This window comes from Trichechus manatus, unplaced genomic scaffold (genome assembly GCF_000243295.1).
Source record: "Trichechus manatus latirostris isolate Lorelei unplaced genomic scaffold, TriManLat1.0 scaffold00191, whole genome shotgun sequence".
In the NCBI taxonomy this organism is placed as follows: domain Eukaryota; kingdom Metazoa; phylum Chordata; class Mammalia; order Sirenia; family Trichechidae; genus Trichechus; species Trichechus manatus.
The window spans coordinates 3,594,324-3,611,982 of NW_004444127.1; the positions used below are offsets into that span (position 1 = coordinate 3,594,324).

The 17,659-nt window shown below is 48.2% G+C and overlaps 4 protein-coding genes across 6 annotated transcripts in view; 3 read left to right on the plus strand and 1 right to left on the minus strand.

The window, feature by feature from the left end:
• PTPMT1 (protein tyrosine phosphatase mitochondrial 1) overlaps positions 1–4,948 on the plus strand; it is a 9,619-nt gene extending 4,671 nt beyond the window's left edge. The window contains exons 3-4 of the mRNA XM_004387710.3: positions 2,819–3,010; positions 4,349–4,948. Of these exons, the coding sequence (XP_004387767.3) occupies positions 2,819–3,010; positions 4,349–4,498 (342 nt within the window). The 3' untranslated portion in view covers positions 4,499–4,948. The remainder of the gene's footprint in view (positions 1–2,818; positions 3,011–4,348) is intronic.
• A 121-nt stretch (positions 4,949–5,069) lies between these two features.
• On the minus strand, positions 5,070–9,637 carry KBTBD4 (kelch repeat and BTB domain containing 4). 3 transcript variants are annotated; one of them, XM_004387712.1, is made up of 4 exons: positions 9,546–9,637; positions 8,018–8,635; positions 7,157–7,263; positions 5,070–6,691 (listed from the first exon to the last, which is right to left on the minus strand). In XM_004387712.1, the coding sequence occupies exons 1-4, from the start codon at positions 9,562–9,564 to the stop codon at positions 5,831–5,833; spliced, it is 1,605 nt and encodes a 534-aa protein (XP_004387769.1). In that variant the 5' UTR covers positions 9,565–9,637; the 3' UTR covers positions 5,070–5,830. The 3 variants fall into 3 exon arrangements, with proteins under 3 accessions (XP_004387769.1, XP_004387770.1, XP_023597598.1); XM_004387713.2 differs by having other exon boundaries at positions 9,441–9,637; XM_023741830.1 differs by lacking the exon at positions 9,546–9,637 and adding an exon at positions 9,147–9,296.
• NDUFS3 (NADH:ubiquinone oxidoreductase core subunit S3) lies at positions 9,638–14,544 on the plus strand. The gene is made up of 7 exons (XM_004387714.1): positions 9,638–9,771; positions 9,882–9,947; positions 11,084–11,181; positions 11,593–11,742; positions 12,424–12,549; positions 12,640–12,759; positions 14,288–14,544. The coding sequence occupies exons 1-7, from the start codon at positions 9,714–9,716 to the stop codon at positions 14,453–14,455; spliced, it is 786 nt and encodes a 261-aa protein (XP_004387771.1). The 5' UTR covers positions 9,638–9,713; the 3' UTR covers positions 14,456–14,544.
• Positions 14,545–15,660: 1,116 nt separating this feature from the next.
• FAM180B (family with sequence similarity 180 member B) lies at positions 15,661–17,250 on the plus strand. Its single transcript, XM_004387715.1, has 3 exons — positions 15,661–15,745; positions 16,578–16,648; positions 16,855–17,250. Exons 1-3 carry the CDS (start codon positions 15,661–15,663, stop codon positions 17,248–17,250), a joined length of 552 nt encoding a protein of 183 aa, XP_004387772.1.
• The last annotated feature ends 409 nt before the right edge of the window (positions 17,251–17,659 follow it).

A 17,659-nucleotide genomic window follows, 5' to 3' on the forward strand; every position in this document is an offset into this window, starting at 1 on the left:
GTCATAAAACAACATGTACTTCTGTTTCATGAGAAACTATTTCTTCTGTAAGCCTTCACCTAAAGTACAAGTAAAAAAAAAAAAAGAAAAAAGAGTGCTAAGGGAGCTTGCTATTGGAGTGGAGAGATGAGAAGCTGAGAAATGGGGAAAAACAAAAATGAAAAAAAGAAAGGGTAAAAGAAGAAAATGAATAAACTGAGAAACTGGAAATGAAGAAAGACAAAAAGAGAATAAGAGAGAGAAGAAAACAAAGCAAAGAAACAAACAAAAAAAAAAAAAAAAGAAGAAAGAAATGCCCCCAGGGATGTGTGTGTGCACAGAGTAAGGGAGTAGCTCCCAAGCTGCACAGTACTGCCCAGCTAGAAGGGGCTCCCAAGCCGATAAAAGAAAAAGAAAACAAATCAAAACAGAACAAATCAGAGCAAACAAACAAACAAAAAAGCCTTGGGGGTCCCACCAGCGTGGCAGCACAGGCCAGGAAGCAGTTTCACAGTCGAGCGGTGTTTCACAGTGGAGCGGTGTTTCGCAGTCTTTCAGGAAGAAGGAAAAATGGTGCACGGAGCCAGGTATTTGAGAGAAAGGAGTGGGAGGTGGTAAGAGGTAAGGAAGAACTCTAAAGAAGCGGAAAAAAGCAACACCAGCAGCCAACAAACGGCACTCAGGGAGCTGACCAGTGCACGCGGGTAGAATCCAAGTAACACAGGGGTGAAGCTGGTGCTTCCCGGCCAAGAGACGGTGGCTGCAGGAGGCAGAGGAGGCTAAGTGAGGGTGAAAAAGGGTAGGCAGTGGGAAAGCCTATATTGTTGGTTACTCGTTGTTCCATCTCCTGCTGGAAGCTCCGTGAAGCTGCTTTCTTGTACCCCCTATTCACTGATCTCCGATAGGAGTCCAAGATGGCAGATACATGCTGTAGTAGCTGATAGGGGACCTCTGCATGTATATTTCCTCGCTCTCTGTTCTCGGTCAGCTTCTTATTCCATTCAGTGCTTGGCTGAGTTCTTCATGTATTTATTTGATGCTTAGGGTTTCAGGATTGCCGTGTGACTCTGTTTGACTTAGTTTTTCTGATCTTTGCTGCAGAGGGACGGCGAGGTGCTTCTGACTATAGCGCCATGTTGCCCGGAAGTAACAATTATCTTTCTTGTTTACTGTACTGATATAGCCTGCCCAAGATGCTATTCTTTCAATCCATTTGCAACCTTAAAAATACTTGCAATTCACATTTAAAATATACTAATTTAGGCATGGCATATATTTAAAATTTTTTTTTTTAAATTTTTGGTGGAAATATACACAATAAAACATACACTGTTTTAACAGTTCTTACATGTGCAGCCCAATGACAAAGGTTACATTGTGTTACCATTCTCACTATCTTTAGGATTACTGTTGTCAATTTGATCTCATATAGATAACTCTTTAAAAAAGAGCTCAATGCTCAAGGAAACATTCTTTATTAATTGAGCTAAACTGTTGTTTAGTTTAAAAATGACTTTGTGGGACAGTTTCTGTCCAACGTTTAAAAATTGTTTCCAGGCAATCAGTTAGGGGAATCACCCAGTCTCAATGGCTCCAGTAAATCTGGTTTCCATGAAAATTTGAAGTTCTGTTCCTCATTTTTCCTCCTTTTGATCAGGATCCATCTATTGGGTCCTTGGCATGGCATACATTTTTAAAGAATGGATTACAGTTCCTTGGATTTCTCAAAGTACTTTGCCACAAGGCCTCAGGAAGTTAGCCAAAGTGGTAACTGTTCATTAGTGTGGGGAGTCTTGTGGAGCAAGGGAAGTCAAAAGCTACTGGGCATTCAAAGAAAATGCTTGGTTTCTAGGTGTGGGGCATTCACATTTGTAAGCTGCAGCTGTTATCATTCAATTAGCCTAGAGAAAAGAAATCTCTAAGGTTGTGGTTCTCACATTTTAGTGTGCCTAAGAATTATCTGGCAGTCTTGTTAAAATGTAAATTTGTAGGCATAAGCACCAGAGATTCTGATTCAGAAAACTCTGGGATGGGGCCTAGGAATCTGAATGTTTAGCAAGCTCCCCAGTTGTTTCTGACAATTGATGCATGGGCCACCTGCTGTAAAACTCTTATTTCTTTTGTTAATTTCATGAGCAGTGTTAAATATTAGCCTTCATTCAGAATCATAAAGTCATAATGTCTGCTTCTAGCTAAAGAGATTATGTAATAACAAGAGTGGCTGGAGCATATCCGAAGCCTTAAAGCAGAAATAAAGTTGTCCAGTCTGCTAAAAACCTTATTTCTCCTATATTCTTCTTTTTAAGTGATATTATACTAACGAAGTTAGGTCTACATTAATTGTAAAATGGTAGCCCTATTTTTTTTTTTTTTTAACCACCTATCCCCTCAAAAATAGTGGAAAAAATGAGATTTAAGGACAGAGAAATAGAAAGCCCTTGAAAATACAGTATCCCAACCCTGCAGCTGGATCCTTGCACAGGTGCCAAGATTACTCAAAAACACACAGTTACACAACTTTTGCAGCTGAATTATATACAGCTGATATTTTTTCAGCTAAAGACACAAATACCCAAAAGGACTTTCAGAAGAACGCTTGAAATCTTAGACATGTTTCTAACTCGGCGCACAGTTGTTTGATGAAAGACCAACCATGTAGGTCAGCCATTTTAAAGGCATTTCTGTAGGAAGTTTCTTTTTTATAAAACAGGAAATATCATATACTCAAATTGTAGTAAACCCTGAAGCTTCCCTGCTTTGCTGCCTCTTGGGAACCCGTCTTTGTACCCACATCAGACTTTTTGCATTCTTTTTTTTATGCCGGTGGATCTGGTTCCAGGAGTGGAAGAAAGTAGGAGTTGAGCAGCTGCGGCTCAGCACGGTAGATATGACTGGCGTCCCAACCTTAGCTAACCTGCAGAAAGGAGTCGAGTTTGTTCTCAAGTACCAGTCACTGGGCCAGTGTGTCTACGTGCATTGCAAGGCTGGGCGTTCCAGAAGTGCCACCATGGTGGCAGCGTATTTGATTCAGGTAGGAAAAGTCTTTCTGGGCTGGCCCCATTCACAGATTTCTAGAACTTTAGTAGCATGGTCTACCAGTAGTGGGCCTTGCTGGAAGGAGCTGTGCCCCCAGTTTCAGGCTGTTGGGAGGTGGTGTGGTATTGTGGAAAGTACTTGAGCTTTGAAGACAGTCTGACCTCTGGCTTTGCCACCTGCCAGTGGTATGACCTTAGGCAAAAGTGGCTTCATCTCTCGGATGCTGTTTCCTGAAACTAAATGCGTTCTTCAGCTTGAATGAGAAAGTATGTCAAGCACTGGCCTCCAGCAGTCACTCAGAAAATGGAGTTGTGAAGGCTGTTCATTATCAGCAAAAGGATAGAAGTACTGTTATAAATAGCTGTCCGGAAATCTAGTACTGTAGATAATAATCCTGATCCCTTACAGCTCTATAGTACTCGAGTTTCTCAAGCATTTCAGAGTAAAGTTCTGGACATTAGTTTCTAAAACAGAGTATCCAAACTGAATTTGGCCTATCACATTATTATTGGCAGGTGGCATGCTTTTCAGAGTTTTTGGGAGAGGCATGTGCCCTCAGTCCTTCACCACTCGTTTTACCCCCACCCAGCTTGACTCATTTTCATTTCCTGTCTGGTACCTGCAGAGCATTTACTATTTCATGTGGGTAGTTTAATGAAAAGGGAAATGTAAAGATAAACAGCTTGACCTCGTTTGTGTTCTGTGGACAGATAAGTATATGGTATGAACACCACCAAGGCACTGGTTGTAAGGACTCTGTGCTGGAAACAGGGTCCCAGGATGGTATTTTGGACCAAATGAGAATTGAACCAGCGGGCTAGAAATCTGTGACTTTTTGGTTCTATTGAGTTCTAAACCAACGAGTATCCTTAGGACACAGATGACCCTCCTGATTAAATAACAAAGTACTCTATTTTTAGCCATGGTGACAAGTCGCAGAAAAACACCTGCTGTACACTCTTTCCTGGTAACTCTTATAACCAACAGCCTAGCTCAGAGAGGAAACTGAGTAGGCCTAGGTGGGCTGGAACTTAGGATCTCAGCTTGGTGTGTTCAAGCTTCTTTTCCCAGGCTTTGGCAGAGCAAGAATTGGGCAGAAAGACTGGCTTGTCTACCCAGCCCATTGCACAGTATCGTGGAACTGGTTGACTGAGGTGGTTAAAGTGCGCTTCCATTTATAATACATGGGGCATGGTTTTTGATTCCCAAGAAAACAGAATTTTTAAAAAATGAAATTCTGGGAGCCCTTTAGTACCTGCACATAGTTCAGCTCATAGGTCAAGGGCACCTTAACACCTGCTCCTTTCTCTGATTTCCAAACCCTCTCCTTCAGGTACACAACTGGAGTCCAGAAGAGGCTGTAAGATTCATCACCAAAATCCGGCCACACATCCATGTCAGACCTGGCCAGTTAGAAGTTCTCAAAGAGTTCTATAAGGAGATTACTCCAGGGGCAGCAAAGAATGAGGCTAGTCACACATGAAAGGCATGAAGTACATGGATTAGAACTCAAGACAATCCTGCTTGCTACAGAATAAAAAAGTTTAACAGGACCAGAGGGGCTTAACCCAAGATTTGACATACGAAAACTGTGCTAAGTAATGGATAATTTTGCGTCCTTTGTCTTGTTTCATTTTCCTGAAATAACACTGTTTAATGGCTAGAGAGGAGCGATTTAGCGTGGCCTTTATTCATGCGGTAAGGAACATGGGCCAGTGATGGGGGTGTCTTATTTTTGTGAATGGGGTTGAAGAAATATTAATTTCAACAAAAAAACTGTGCACCTAATGTTGTGCCTAATGATATTTATCACCAAAACTTGAAGATATTTAACCTAGGAAAAGAGGAGAAATACTCAGCCCCGGCCCTTTGCCACTGTCAGGATCCTGATTTCACTGGCCCTGGGGGCTCCTCTTATACTTTTGGAGCAGTGATCTTGTATGTAGAAAAGGAAGTACTAGGTGAAATCAGTATTGCTGACTTAGAAAGGTGTGGGTGTGTGATTAGTTTCCCTTAGGAATTCACCCCTTCAGAATTCAACACAGACACACATATCCCTTCAAAAACTTTTATTTATATCAACAGTTGCTGGCTCTTGACTTAGCTTAGAGCTTTTAAAAGAGCAGACACTTTATATATTCGAGTTTGAAAAAACAGTTTCAGCTATTAATCAGAAATAATCCTTTCTACTTTCTGGCTTATACCCCTCACAGAGGAATGGAGTCTAAGCCAAAAACAAAACCAAAGTATACATTTCCTGATAGATAAGAAGACAATAGAAGGAACATCCTGAATTCTAGAGTTGACTCTTGCTGGTGAAGTACACCTTCAGCTTAGTCCATTCTCCCAACCAAGGCCTGAAGTAAAACTCTAACACCTACTTCTTTGTGAAAAAAACGATCAACTGGCCACTTCGCAGACTATAGAAAAAAGTAGGATTGGGCATCTTTCTCTGTGTCTTGGGATCAGGGGTGCTTCTAACATTCATCAGGTAAGGAGAGAGGGCTGTGCCTTAGGTCTGAGAAGAGGCTTTCTCTAAGCAGTCTATAATCAGGCACAGGGTTACCAGGGAACGGCAGCGAACAGGATGGCCTACTCTCAGTTCAAGCAGCCAGGTGAGCAGCAGCAGTCTAAAAAGCCCCAAACACCACCATGATGGATTTGGGGAAGGGCTGAGGCACTGCCTCTCCAATACGTGCCAGAAAATAACACAATACTCTGATTTGGGGCCCAGGGACTTTGAGTTTGGATGGGTAGGTGCTGAAAAAGGGGAGGGCACAGGAGTCAGTTGCTCTCCCTCCTCTCCCCAACAGACTTAGGCCAACACAAACTGCAAATTGGTAAGCAACACCTTAATGCCTCTGGTGACAGTGACAGCTGAAGTTGCAGGGTCAAGCTTATAGGTGTTGGCATCTCCCTTTTTATACCGGTCCCGGAAGACATAGATGCTCCCATTACAGCTGGCGATCTTCCAGAGGGATGGGGCAGAGCTCCAGGCCTCAGGAAGGCAGAGTCGGGTGAAGCTGTCTAGTAGGGGATTGTAGCACACCAAGGAGTCCCCTTCGGCCACGATGAACACCAGATCCTTATGCACAGCTGCGTGCATGCGGCCTGCAAAAGGCAGCACATAGGGCTTCACATGGCACTTGTCTGTCTCTGTGTCAAAGCACTGGATAAGTCGGGATGGTTTGGTGAAGAAGTCCAGGTCATTCTCCTCCCCCCCTAGTAAGTAGATGATCCCATTGAGGTTTGCACCAGCTGCCCCTGACACAGCCACCTCTAGCTGGGTTGTCTCCGTCCAGACGTTATCACCTACCCGGTAGTAGATAACTGCATTGGAGAGGGTATCCTGCAGTGTCTTGCCACCCAGCGAGTATATGGCATCTTTCCCGGGCACAGACACCAGGGTGTGCTGAAGCCGGTCTCGGGGCAAAGGTGCACACCATTCCCAGTCAACAGTGGCATTGTTGCACTTCCACATGCGCCGTGGAATGGACCCTCCCACGACATACAGGTCTCCGCCATGCTTGCAGGCTGCAGTGATTTGGTGGCACAAGCTGTTTTGGCCACTTACAGTAATTGAGTCATCTTCTGCACAATGCAAGGACACAGCCAACGAGTGAGTACGAGATGACTCTTTCCCTATTAGGTAAATATGCACATTCTCCCCAATTTCCTGTTGGCAAAATTAAAATTATAAAGTTGACATCTATCAATTCTAAGCTAAGGCTCAGTTGGGATGCGTATCCTAAAGGTCCTGGACCACATACTTGTATCTTGCTCTAACCTACTCTCTAGTTACTGTGTGTCAACCCAACTCTCCTCCAGTCACATTTGCAGGCATTTATGCTGCGGCTGAGAATACTGCACTCATCCCTGCAGCTTTTTTAAATTATCGTGAGATGGTGGTTCAGACAAAGGGTACTCAGGACTCTGAATGCAATGATGAAAGTAGTTCTCTCAAAGGGGCTCTAAAGCTCAGAGGTTGGTGGCTTCTGGGCTCATAAACCTCCTCCCCAGCTCAGTATTCTTCAAGCCACAGACCATTTATTCTACCAGCTATAAAAGAAGAGTCCAGGCCAATTGATGGCTGGGATGCATGCAGATTACAGGGTCCTAAATCTTGAGAAACCTGCCTTACCTTCAAGCTAGTCCTGAGTGACTCTGCAAAAGCCTCTCTTTCCTCTTTGTTAAAATTGATCCAGGCTTCTATGGCCTCTGTTGGGTTCTGGGAAGATGGCACTCCGTCTGTGAGAACCAAAGGAAAGGAATGGCCAGTGACAATCCAAAAGGGAATACACACACATACACACCCACACACTTAAATGTTTATATTTGTAATTTACTTAGATATGTATACTTTGATATATTATTTGTATTTTATGTAACATACATATTTAATATTTATTTAATATTTATTTTATTTATGTATTATATAAAATATATTCATATATAAAATGAAAACACGAACCTAAATTGCCTCGTTTCTTGCCTCTTTTAATTAAAACGGACGGCTTGATATGTTCGCATTTTCTATGGAAGCAACTTACTAGGCTTCAGAGCTCACAACTGCAGTATGGTTATGCCTCACCTTTAGTGTCAAGATTCTCACCTAAAATTGGCCCGTCACTATATAAGTTTTTTATTTAAATACCTTGACTCATCATCAGTTTGCTTGGGTAACTAGTCCCACAGGTACCTGCAAAGTGCAGGACAGATGAAAACATTTATGCACAAGAAAGATTAGAGTATAAATACAAAAGCTCCTCACTATCTTTTGTGGGTAGGTGCTACTGCTTTTATTTTCCTGACTTTTCCTCTGGAAGGCACTCTTGTCTCTGACAGCAGCTAGACTGAATCTCAACGCAACCTCTTTCAGTAGGGATCTAAAGTCCTACCAGGAACTAACACCAGGAAGCCTGAGAACTCCATTCTCTTGAACTAGAACATCCTCTGATCATATCCAAGTAGGCAGTATGAAGTGCTTGCTCCCAAAACTTACCCGAGATGATATCAGTGAGCAGATGGTGGGACAAGTGGAGAAATTCCTCTGTGCCTTGCAGCTGGGCCAGGTGGGTCTTGGCACAGTGCTTGGCAGCAGTGTAGAGCTCAGGATCACTGTGCCTATCTGCCAGCCACATCACCTGAAGGCAGTTTCCCACTTGCACTGTGCGGGCCAAAAACCGAGAACATTCCTCAAAGAGAGATGTCAGCTGATACATGTCTGACACCTCATAAATTTCCTGTAGTTCATCGGCTCGAAGTTTCACAGTCCCGTGGTAGATATAATCAACCAGGAGCTGGAAAACAGACTCGCTGACATCCTGCAGCACAATCACCCGGTTGTGGGCCTCCTTCAGGTTGGAAGTGAACATGGACCGGAAGAAGCAGCTCTGAGCTGAGAGGACCAGCCGATGGAGCTGAAACTCTCGGCCCTCCACTGAAATGGTGACATCAGCAAAGAGCTCTTCCTCCAGACACAGTTTCATGATGCCTTGAGCCACCCGGCCTGAGTGTGACCGATCTCTGAAAGTGTAGTTTACAAAGTAGTTCTCATCCATGGATGCTCCAGGCTCCTCTGGTGATTCCATGATGGCTGACTTCTCTCTCTGCCAGCTGTCTGCAAAGCAACACCCTTGAGTAATTAGGGAATCCACAACCATAGTCTGTGAATTCAACTGTCCAACTCAGGGAGGAAGGAGGGAGCAGGGAATAGTGAGAGCAAAGCGGGACTAGATTGACCTTAGTACTGGCCCTGCCAATTAGGTCCCTGACCTTTTCCTTCAACCAAAACTGTGTTCATTCTCCTGCGCTGGTACCCCACCCCCAATGAAATCAATAAAAGTTCCTACTCTGGGTGTTCCTCTGGGAAAACGCGAAGCATTGCTTTCCATGATGTAACAAAAGACTTGGGATTTAGGTGAACACATAAAAGCAAGATACTGGAGGAGGCCTACATTCTTAAAGTCTTACTAACCAAATAACTATCGGCAGAAAACTACTGAGGTTCGAGGGCAGCAGAATCAGGCAAAAAAGACCCCACGTTCTTGTGGCCAGGGCCTCTCTTCCCCTCCTCATGGAGTCCAGATCCTTCACTAAGAGGCTTGGCTTGAGACATCTGGCAGCCCCACATTTTCTCTTTTCTGAGCTTCTATCCCCCGGCTTCCCCGCTCGCTCTGATGACTTCCCAAGGCTGCGTCCCAGAACTCGAGACAGAGCCCAGCCGTCCCCAGCCCGGGGTACGAGGACGCCCATCGCCCTGTAGAGTGTTCCCGCTCCACCCGGAGTCGCCTGGGAAACGGTTGCCAAGGAAACCGTTCTTTCCCGTCATACTCGCCCCCTCGCCCGAAGCTTCGCTGGAGGAGCGAGGGGGGAGGGGAGCGGAACGTAGAATTCAGAATCCTTGCTCCTTCCCCTCCTCTCACCCGTCCGGTTCTTTAGGGTCCTCGCTTTATCTCCAGCCTCCGCCACATCGAGCTAGCACTGCGTTTACCACACCATTTCCCCACCTGCCCGTCTCGCTTTCTCACCTGCGTTCCCTCCTTTCATCCCGGAGGCCGGAACCCGGAACCTCTGCTTCCGGCCCTCTGCGTCCGCCCGGAAGAAGATCCGCTAGACACTTCCGCTTCCGGTCCGTGTCCTTGGGGCTCCGTGGCCTGCCGGCTTTTCCTCAGCTGCCGGGTCTGCATCCGGGGAACATGGCGGCGGCAAGGGGCTGGTGGCGGGGGCTCGTGGGGGCCGCGGCACTGGCCCGGGGTGAGCAGGGGACAGCTGGCTGAAACTGGGGACAGAAGCTGCGGTTCGCCCAGCGTAGGGAGCCCCTCAGGCCTCACCCCGCGCGTCTGTGCCTTTGTCTCCCCGTGCAGGAGTCGTGCGACCTTCGGCACTATTGCTGCCTGTGAGGAGAGAGAGCGCCACAGCCGACACGCGCCGTGAGTATGTGCGGCCGCACTCTTCTCGAGACAACTGGCAGGGACCCATTCATTCCCTTCGTCAGATGTTTGCCATTACCCTTGGTCCAGGATACCCTTCTGCCCGCCCTCTCGGCAAATCCCTGCTTGTCTTTGGCGTTCCGATTGCAATGGTCCTCACTCTGCATGCAGAATCGGGACCTCCCTGTGCCCTTAGGTCTCTCTGTCATGGCCCTGATAGCTCGTCGACCGTTTCCATGATTCCCCTTTTCACTGAATAAACTTTCAGCCTTCTGAGAGTAGGAAGCATCACCTTTTGGTCCCAGCGCTCCGTAATAATAGTTCACCTTGAGTGCCTACTGTGTGCCAGGCACCTTGCCAAGCGTTTTAATGCATGATCTTATTTAATCCTCACAATAACCTTATGAGGTAGATGGCATTTTGATCCCCATTTTATATAGATCAGGATACAGTCCAGAGAAGTAATTTGTCCAGTCACAGAACTAGTGATAGAGCTGTTGTTGGAACCCAGGCCTGCCTGTGTCCAAAACCAGAGAATGCTTCACCATTGCTCTGCGGCCTGTGATGTGTGGGTGTTCAGTGATTTAGGGTTGCTGGAGTGAATGTATAGAGATACTATGTTACAGTCAACATAAGCTGACTGGAAGTCAGGATATCTGGCATCTCCCCCTTTCTGGGCTTCAGTTTCCTCATTGATACAGAAAATTATTTCAACTAGATAATCTATGAGGGCTCTTCAGCCATGGCGTTCTTCGCTTGAGAACCAACTATGAGCCAAGTGCTAAGGAGACAGAATTAAAAGTTCTGGTTTCCACCCTTCAGGAGCATGTAGTCTGGTAGAACTAGAACATCTGCTGCTTTAGCACAAATGCAGGCAGTGTGAAGGAAGAACCACCATAGTAGTTCAGAGAAGGGACAAATACCCCAGGTGCAGTAATAAGGTGAGTCTTTGTGGACTGTGTAGTTTAGCTGACATTTTTCCCAAATTTTCATCAGTTCCTGTTCCCTGAGGCTTAAGACTGCCCCTACCCTCACCTCATGCCTCTGTCAAGGTTCTGCAGGGAGCCGTAGAGACTGGATGCAGGGCTGGCTAATGCCACCTCCATTCTTTTGCTAAATATGCCTTTTTCTTCCAGCCACTGTCAGACCACGGAATGACGTGGCCCACAAGCAGCTTTCAGCTTTTGGAGAGTATGTGGCTGAAATCCTGCCCAAGTATGTCCAACAAGTTCAGGTAATATTTGCTACTATTGTTTGGTCTGGATCAAGAAAATCTCCCAGGGTGGCACAAATGATTTGCACTTGACTACTAACCTAAAGGTGGGTGGTTCAAACCCACCCAGCAGTGCTGTGGAAGAAAGGCCTGGTGATCTGCTTCCATAAAGATTATCACCAAGAAAACTGTATGGAACAGTTCTACTCTGTAACACGTTTGGTCGCCATGAGTCTGAATCGACTCAATGGCAACAGGTTTGGTTTTGGTTTTTGGGACAAGAAAGAACCACCTTCTCAGGGCACGTGGTTTCAAAGAAGCCACAGACTTCGCCATCCCAAACCTAGGCTTAAACTAGGTGATTCCAACTGAAGTTAGCTTCTCTCTTGGGAGCTCTTTGTTCCCTTTCCTCTCTCCATCCTATGCTTGCAGGTGTCCTGCTTCAATGAATTAGAGATCTGTATCCATCCTGATGGCATCATCCCAGTGCTGACCTTCCTCAGGGATCACACCAATGCACAATTCAGATCCTTGGCTGACTTAACAGCAGTGGACATCCCAACCCGGCAAAACCGTTTTGAGGTCAGTGGGAAAATTAGCGGAGGTTTGAGGAGTAAGGGGAGAAAAGAGGGACAGAAAAGTTTCAGGGTGATAAGTGCCTGTGAGAGTCAGCCTTCTTAGTTTCAGTAAGTTCTCAATACATTTAGCTATTGATGTTGACTGCTCATCTCCTGTTTTCTAGACCCTGGGGATCGAGAGAGAAGTAACAACAACTAATATCTGTCCTCCAGGAGTCTCCCTATTCTAGTGAGGGAAAAAGATGCACAAATAGATTATTATAATGTATAATACATAGGATGTTAGAGGGATGCTATAAGAACACAGAACGGACACTTAGCCCTGTCTTTGAGCCTTCTTGGAAGAGAAAGGAGAGAGAATGTTTGTGTTGAATCTTCATGGATGACCAGGAGTCCAGGAATTAGGCCAGTGAGAGTGGGGTGGGAGGGGGATATCCCAGACAAAGCAATTAGCATTAACAAACATAGGCAAGTTAAGAGCTATTGCTGTGGCTTAAGGCTTTGGAAGTAATTGTAAATAGAAGAGCATCTTGAGGTTTTAAGCTTCAGAGCAGAAGGTAGGTTCACAGGGTAGAACCCTAACCCACCCTGTATCCTCCCTGTTGATACTCCTACTCAGGGACCCCACCCCAGACCCTTCAGCCTGTGGCTATCTTGGCCCTCCAGCTCCGTTTCTTCTCCTTAGATTGTCTACAACCTGCTTTCTCTGCGTTTCAACTCACGGATCCGTGTGAAGACCTATACAGATGAGCTGACACCCATTGAATCTACTGTCTCTGTGTACAAGGCAGCCAACTGGTATGAGAGGGAGGTGAGTTACTGGGCATGGTGGACCTGCCTCTGGGCCAAAGTTGTGCAATTGGTTGAAACCACTGGATACCTGAGGGCCTCGCTTTTCTAGGTCTGGGACATGTTTGGAGTCTTCTTTGCTAACCACCCTGACCTAAGAAGGATCCTAACAGACTATGGCTTTGAGGGACATCCTTTCCGGAAGGACTTCCCCTTGTCTGGCTATGTTGAGGTAGGAGCATTGGAACTGGGGCAGCAGCCCCAGGGAGAAACTAGCAGGGAACCTGGGGGACCCTGGGCATGGCAGGAGATGTGGTCTGTGGATTGTGGTGGTTTAAGAGCATGGACTCTGGATTGGAATCCTAGCTTCACTGTTATAATCTGGGCCAAGTTACTTCATTTCCCTGTGATTAAGTTTCCTTATCTGTAAAATGGGAATAACAATACTACTTATCCAACAGATTTCTAGTGACTATCAAATGATGTATTCGTAAAGCTGGTGTGTTCTAAATGCTTGATCGATGTTAACCATTATTGTAACGATCACTGTAGTGATCAAGCAAGCCTTGAGGACACACTTCTTAAGTGTCTCCCTAAAGGTCTGAAAGTGGAGGATCATGTTACCCTGCCTTGGCTCCCTGGGATGGCAGCTGACGGGCAAGATACTAAATGTTCAGCCCTCGAGAATGGCCACTGAGGCAGGACCAGTAGCATGTGACTACAGGGCCCTTATAAAGAATTTCAGTGGTTTACTTTGCCACTCGTGCTACAGGTTTTCTGTTAGCAGGAAGATGGTCTGTTGTATACATACGTGAAATTTCTAGCCAAGTAACTTTTTAGAAATGTCGAGACGTGTGGCAGTCCAGCCCTGCCCCTTCAGCACCTAAATGCTCCTCTTAGTGTTTTGCCTACCCCTATTTCTCTCTCAAGCTACTATGCTCAGAGCTACTTCCCTCTTTTCCTCCCTTCACTCACCCCTGCTGTTTCCCTTATCGGGTTTGCCTCTTTACCTCAGCACCTGATTGTCCCTACCTTATCCAACTGATTCTCCAATAACAAGAAAAAAAACTAAACCCACTGCCACTGAGTCCATTCCAACTTATAGCAACCCATAGGACAGAGTATAGTTGCCACATAGGGTTTCAAGGCTGTAATCTTTAGAGAAGCAGACTGCCGTATCTTTCTCCTGCGGAGCAGCTGGTGGATTTTAACCACTGGCCTTTTGGTTAGCAGCACAATGCTTTAACTACTGTACCACCAGGGCGTGTCAATAACAAGAAAAGCCATGCCAAATTTACTCAGTGCCTTAGAGCTTGACAGTGATAATGCCAAGGCCACAAGTCCTGAACTTGTTTGCTTGCCAGTTTAGGTTTATTCTTTTCAGCCACTGACTCTTCCTATAATCCTGGGCAAATGCTTGCCATTACCTTACAGGAGTGTGTGGATGGATCAGCAGGAGTCAGTTCTGCTGGACAGTGAGTCGAAGCTCATGACGTGGTGATGGTGGGCAGGGAGCCTGGCAGATGACGGCAGGACGTGCCTTTTTGGAATCCCACAGCACTAGCTGGCTGGGATGTGACTTGCTGGGCAGTACAGATGTGGGTGGAGACTTATTGACAAAGCCTGGGAAGAGGCTGGGACAGGAGTCAAGGACAGAGAGGGAAAGGTCTGGGGGAGTCACTTGTAGCCTCGTGAAAGTGGCTTCTTAGTGGCTGTAACCAGGCCTTACCAGTGCTCAAGCCTGTCTTCTCTTCCTGCAGCTACGCTATGACGATGAGGTGAAGAGGGTGGTGGCCGAGCCAGTGGAATTGGCCCAAGAGTTCCGCAAGTTCGACCTAAACAGCCCCTGGGAGGCTTTCCCTGCCTACCGCCAGCCCCCTGAGAATCTCAAGCTTGAGGCCGGAGACAAAAAACCTGAAGCCAAGTAGCTCCAGGGAAGGCATGTGGAATGTATATCTTAGAAAGCGCCTTATCTATAATTCAGTGTCCATGTAAATAAAGTCCTTCCTAGACTAACCGTGTCTTGTGTGTAATGGGTAGAAGTGATGCTTTGGCTCAGCAGAGGGGAGATGCTGGCAGAGGTTCTTCCCTGCTCTTGTAGAGACTCTAGCATAAAGTGGGGAGTCTGTCTGACTACGACTAAATAGACATGGCAGCCTGTAGACCTGGAGGTATTTCTGAGAGGAAGCCTGGAGCTATAACTGAAAGTTCTTGCAGTGCACAGGGTTCAGGCTGGTGTGGCACAGCCTCTCCTGAGCACTGGAGGGATCTCAACAACTGCTGGAGAAAGCCCCTTGTCACAGCAGACAGTTTGGTGGCATCTGATGGATCCAGCGGCCTGAGTGGAACCAGCAAAACCCCCACCCACCCTCTTCCCATCCAGACATCCACAGGACTCTGTGAGCCAGCAGCCAGAGCCAGAAGAACCTCAGCTCATTTTCAGCCTTGACCCTTCGTCCTGCTTGCTGCAGCCTGACAGCCCATCAGCCCTGGTCTGGGAATCTTCCTGGACTCTGGCCTGAGCTGCTAATGTTGTTAACAAGCAGATGAGGTCACAGGCTGGGTCAAAAAACACTTAGGAGCTGCAGATTTGTCTGTCTGCCAGGGGACAGTACTCCCCATCCCACTGGCCTAGGATCTGGCCAGCCTACCATGCAGTTGGAGGACCGGGCTCTGCAACTAATGCTCTTGGCTGCTGAGGGGCTCCCTGGAGGCTGGGCTGGGTGTTGGGGGTGGGCCTCAGTTGCAGGATGTTTTGGGGGTGAGGAGAGATCATAAGGTAGTGTTACTGCCTGGGCTCTTCCTGACCTCTTGGGAGGGCCAGGCTAGAGCTGTTTGCTACCAAGCACCTTTTTTCTATTAACTAAGCATCCGCCCATCTGGGCAGGAGCAGGCTGAGGGCCTGACAAGACCGCCAGGCCCCTGCTGCCAACAACCCAAAATTCCCCATTTCCAAGGGATGGAAAGAGGCCACTGAGGCCATGGCCAGCCCTTCCGTGTTCAGCACTGAAGACTGACACGCAAAGACCAGCTGAGCCGCCTACAGTGGAAAGTTGGAGCCATGGTGTGTAGCAGGCAAACAGGAAAGCAGAGAGCTGCTGGGGAGAGACAGACTCGGTGGACGCGGCGGCACATGGCAGGGATGCTGCAGCTCCTGGCGTGGTTAGGGGTGGCCATTTGCCTCCTCCCTGGGGTGGCTGGAACCCAGCCTCAGGCAGGTATGGGGGCCTCAGGGTGGGGTGCATGGGAGCCAAGGAAGGCTGCCAGCTGATAGCAGTTACAACTAGCTCTCTCTGAGCCTAGCAGGGTGTAGGAACTGCAGGCATGGTGAGTCACAGGCTGACCTGTGCTGGCAGTGGGAGAATAATGGTGTGGGCCCACCCCCAGAACCAGGAAGGTCCAGGTAAAGCTAAGGGAAGTAGCCCTAGGCTCCCTCAATGCTGCTTCTGGACAGGGTTGGGCCCTGGGCTTATTCTGGGTGGTGGCCAAAGGTGGGCCTCTTGACTTAACTGGGCTTGGGATGGTTCATTCCAGGGCTACGAGACACCCCAGGGTGTGGGATGCAGGAAGCTGCAATGGGTATCCTGGGCTGCCCGATCTTCCCTGAGAAGGAGTAGGGAAAGCATTCGATTCCTAAAGGGGTCTTCATCCTTTGGGGAGGGTCACTGACACTGTTTTGGGTTATGCTGTCCCCAGATCATAAGGAGAAGGGTGGGAGGTGAAGGGTCTTGTGACCTGTTGGCCTGGAACTCTTGGACCACGAGCATTGTGGGAGCTGAAGGAGGGGTTCTAGGCATTTTCAGCAGTAGTATCTGGGCTTGGGATGATGCTTTTGGGATCACAAGACCTAAGTGCGGGAGGGTGAATGCCGATGTGCATGCGTGTGCACACGTGTGTATTGGTATAAGGACATGCAGAATGTCATTCCTGTCTTTTTATAGATAGAAAAACATATAGAGACCCCTACCAGGCAGCTGAGGGGCCCCCCTGGGAGGCTGGGGTATTCAGGGTGGAGCATGGCAGGGGCCTGACTACCCTCTGCTGCCCCAGGGCGGCCTACGGACAGCGACAGCACGGGAGGTGGCCTGCAGGAGCCAGCAGCCCCGGAAGTCATGTTTGAGGTCTTTGCTTCCAGCCTGGGACTGGGGGTGGGAGTGTCCAGAGGTCTCTAAGCTCAGGGTTGGGAAGGGCATGTCTCAGGGTGAGCCTGCTGTGGGAGGGGGGCAACCAGCATGGGTCCTACTGCTTGCTCATGCCCCACCCCTGCTCTTGCCTCCTGCCCTGCACTCCAGGCCCCAGCCCACCCCTGACACGGCTCCCCTTGCAGCTACTCTGGGCCGGGCTGGAGCTGGATGTCATGGGGCAGCTGCACATTCAGGATGAAGAGCTGGCGTCTACCCGCCCAGGCCGCCGACTCAGGTTCCTCCTGCAGCACCGGGTGCCCAATGACTTGGAGGGTGCTGAGCAGCGGCTGCAGCAGCTCCAACGTCTGCGCAAGAGGCCTCCTCTCAGCCCTTGGGAGTTTGAACAGCTGCTCCTCACCGGCCTGTCCTGCATCTACCGGCTCCATGCGGCTGGCGAGGCTGAGGAGAGGGGTCGCTGGACCCTAGTCTTTGCCCTTCTGGCACAGGAAACACTCTGGGACCTATGCAAGGGTTTCTGCCCCCAGGATCAGCCACCCTCACTGGGGCCCTGGGCCTTGATCCTTGACCCCTTCCCCTGACCATCCCCTTCCACCTGCCATTGTCCCTTGCCCCCCAGCACTCCCTCTGACCCAGATCTATCTGGGACAGGGACTTCCATCTGGCACTTGCTGCTTCTCACTATGCTCAAGTCTCTGGGCTTGGCTTGCACCATGGACCTCCACCTACTCCCACCCCGCCCAACATCTTGTTCTCTGGGCCCTGCTTGGCTGACAGCCAGGGCCTCTGGGTCCCAAGCAACAGGTTCAGAGCTGAGGGGTGTGTGTGTAGGGGCGTGTGTGTGTGTTGGGGTCAGGGGTCAGGGCTGAAAATGTGTTTCAGAGATACTGAAAGGGAAGCTGTCCCCAAGCAACGATCAGGTAAACCCCTCCACCTCCTACCTGGTGGATGGTGAGAGGTCCTGTGGAACCTACAGGAATCTTGTAAGTG